This window comes from Pygoscelis adeliae, unplaced genomic scaffold, assembly GCF_000699105.1.
Source record: "Pygoscelis adeliae isolate BGI_AS28 unplaced genomic scaffold, ASM69910v1 Scaffold298, whole genome shotgun sequence".
NCBI classification, from domain to species: domain Eukaryota; kingdom Metazoa; phylum Chordata; class Aves; order Sphenisciformes; family Spheniscidae; genus Pygoscelis; species Pygoscelis adeliae.
The window spans coordinates 2,928,840-2,930,056 of NW_008825303.1; the positions used below are offsets into that span (position 1 = coordinate 2,928,840).

Below are 1,217 nucleotides of genomic sequence, written 5' to 3' on the forward strand. Positions count from 1 at the left end.
CCTGCTGAATAAAGCCTCTTAATTATTTAAGAGAGCTACATTTCCATTAGGTGGAAATAATGCATTCGTACAAAATTTATTAAGGAAATTGTCTACATGGTGTTTCTTCAGAATGTGACTTTGTCTCTGGCTTATGAAAAGGCCCGTGCTCACCGCTGAGCCAGCGGGCATTAGTTCAGGAATGGCATTAAGTGCTGGCAGAGTTTCTGCCCACGCCTCTCCACAGAGCCACTACAAGCTCCCGCCAGTCACACGTGTGGACGTGCGCACCGGCAGCTCGCACATGCAAGCTGTAGGCACTTGGACATGGGCTAGCTCACAGCTCAGCTTTCCCAGGAAGAACTGTGGGTTCCTCATGGGTGGCAGCAAGGCAGCAAGCCCAGGCAAAAATTTGGAACAACTCCTGCCGACACTGTACTTTCATACTTTATAAAGCTTAAAAATAGATGTAAGCACCTATGCGCAGTTATTTCTCAAAATGGTTCATATTCAGGAAACTAGAACAGAGGCAGGCTGGCTGACACCCACCCAACACACAGGATAGCTTCTGTTGCAGGGACTGAATTTTGGGCATGAAAATAATGAAATCATAAAGCAAATTCCTTAACAAAACAACCCAAAGCAAACACCCTCACACAGACATCTGTAACACCTACTAGATTCTATTATCTAAGCTATCATTAGATCCCTGAAACAGTAATGCCGGGCATCTCCAAGTTTAGCCTCACCTGGAACAAGTCTGCCACCAGTCCGTAGTCTGCCACTTGGAAAATTGGAGCTTCTGGATCCTTGTTAATAGCAACAATGGTCTGCAAGCAACAGTAAAGCACCATGTGAATATGAAGATACATAGATTAACATCTAGGGCCGGATTACAGGGACAAGCCTTATCTAGGAAACATGGGCTAAATTCTCTCCAAACCCCTAGCAGCAGAAGATACGGATCACAGCATTTAACAAACATTTTTCCTTTCCACCTCAAAAACAAACAAGCAAACGCCCCCCTCCCTGCTCATTGCATCCATCAGGGCTATCCTTCCCTCCTGAAAAAGAGTCTAGGAAAAAAATTACCACAAAAGATTATCTGCAAGATCTAAGCCATACCGTTACAGAAATACCTGAGAGGTAGCATCTCTAACAGGTACACTAAAGCCATGCCTAAAGGCCTCTGTACTTTATGGGACATATCGTTTAGTTTGTCACACCGTAGAAAAACG

The 1,217-nt window shown here is 44.5% G+C and overlaps 1 protein-coding gene across 1 annotated transcript in view; it reads right to left on the reverse strand.

Moving 5' to 3' along the window:
• The window catches only part of ETFA (electron-transfer-flavoprotein, alpha polypeptide), a 34,835-nt gene that overhangs the window by 269 nt on the left and 33,349 nt on the right, over positions 1 to 1,217 (reverse strand). The window contains exon 12 of the mRNA XM_009330111.1: positions 729 to 809. Coding sequence (XP_009328386.1) covers positions 729 to 809 — 81 coding nt within the window. The remainder of the gene's footprint in view (positions 1 to 728; positions 810 to 1,217) is intronic.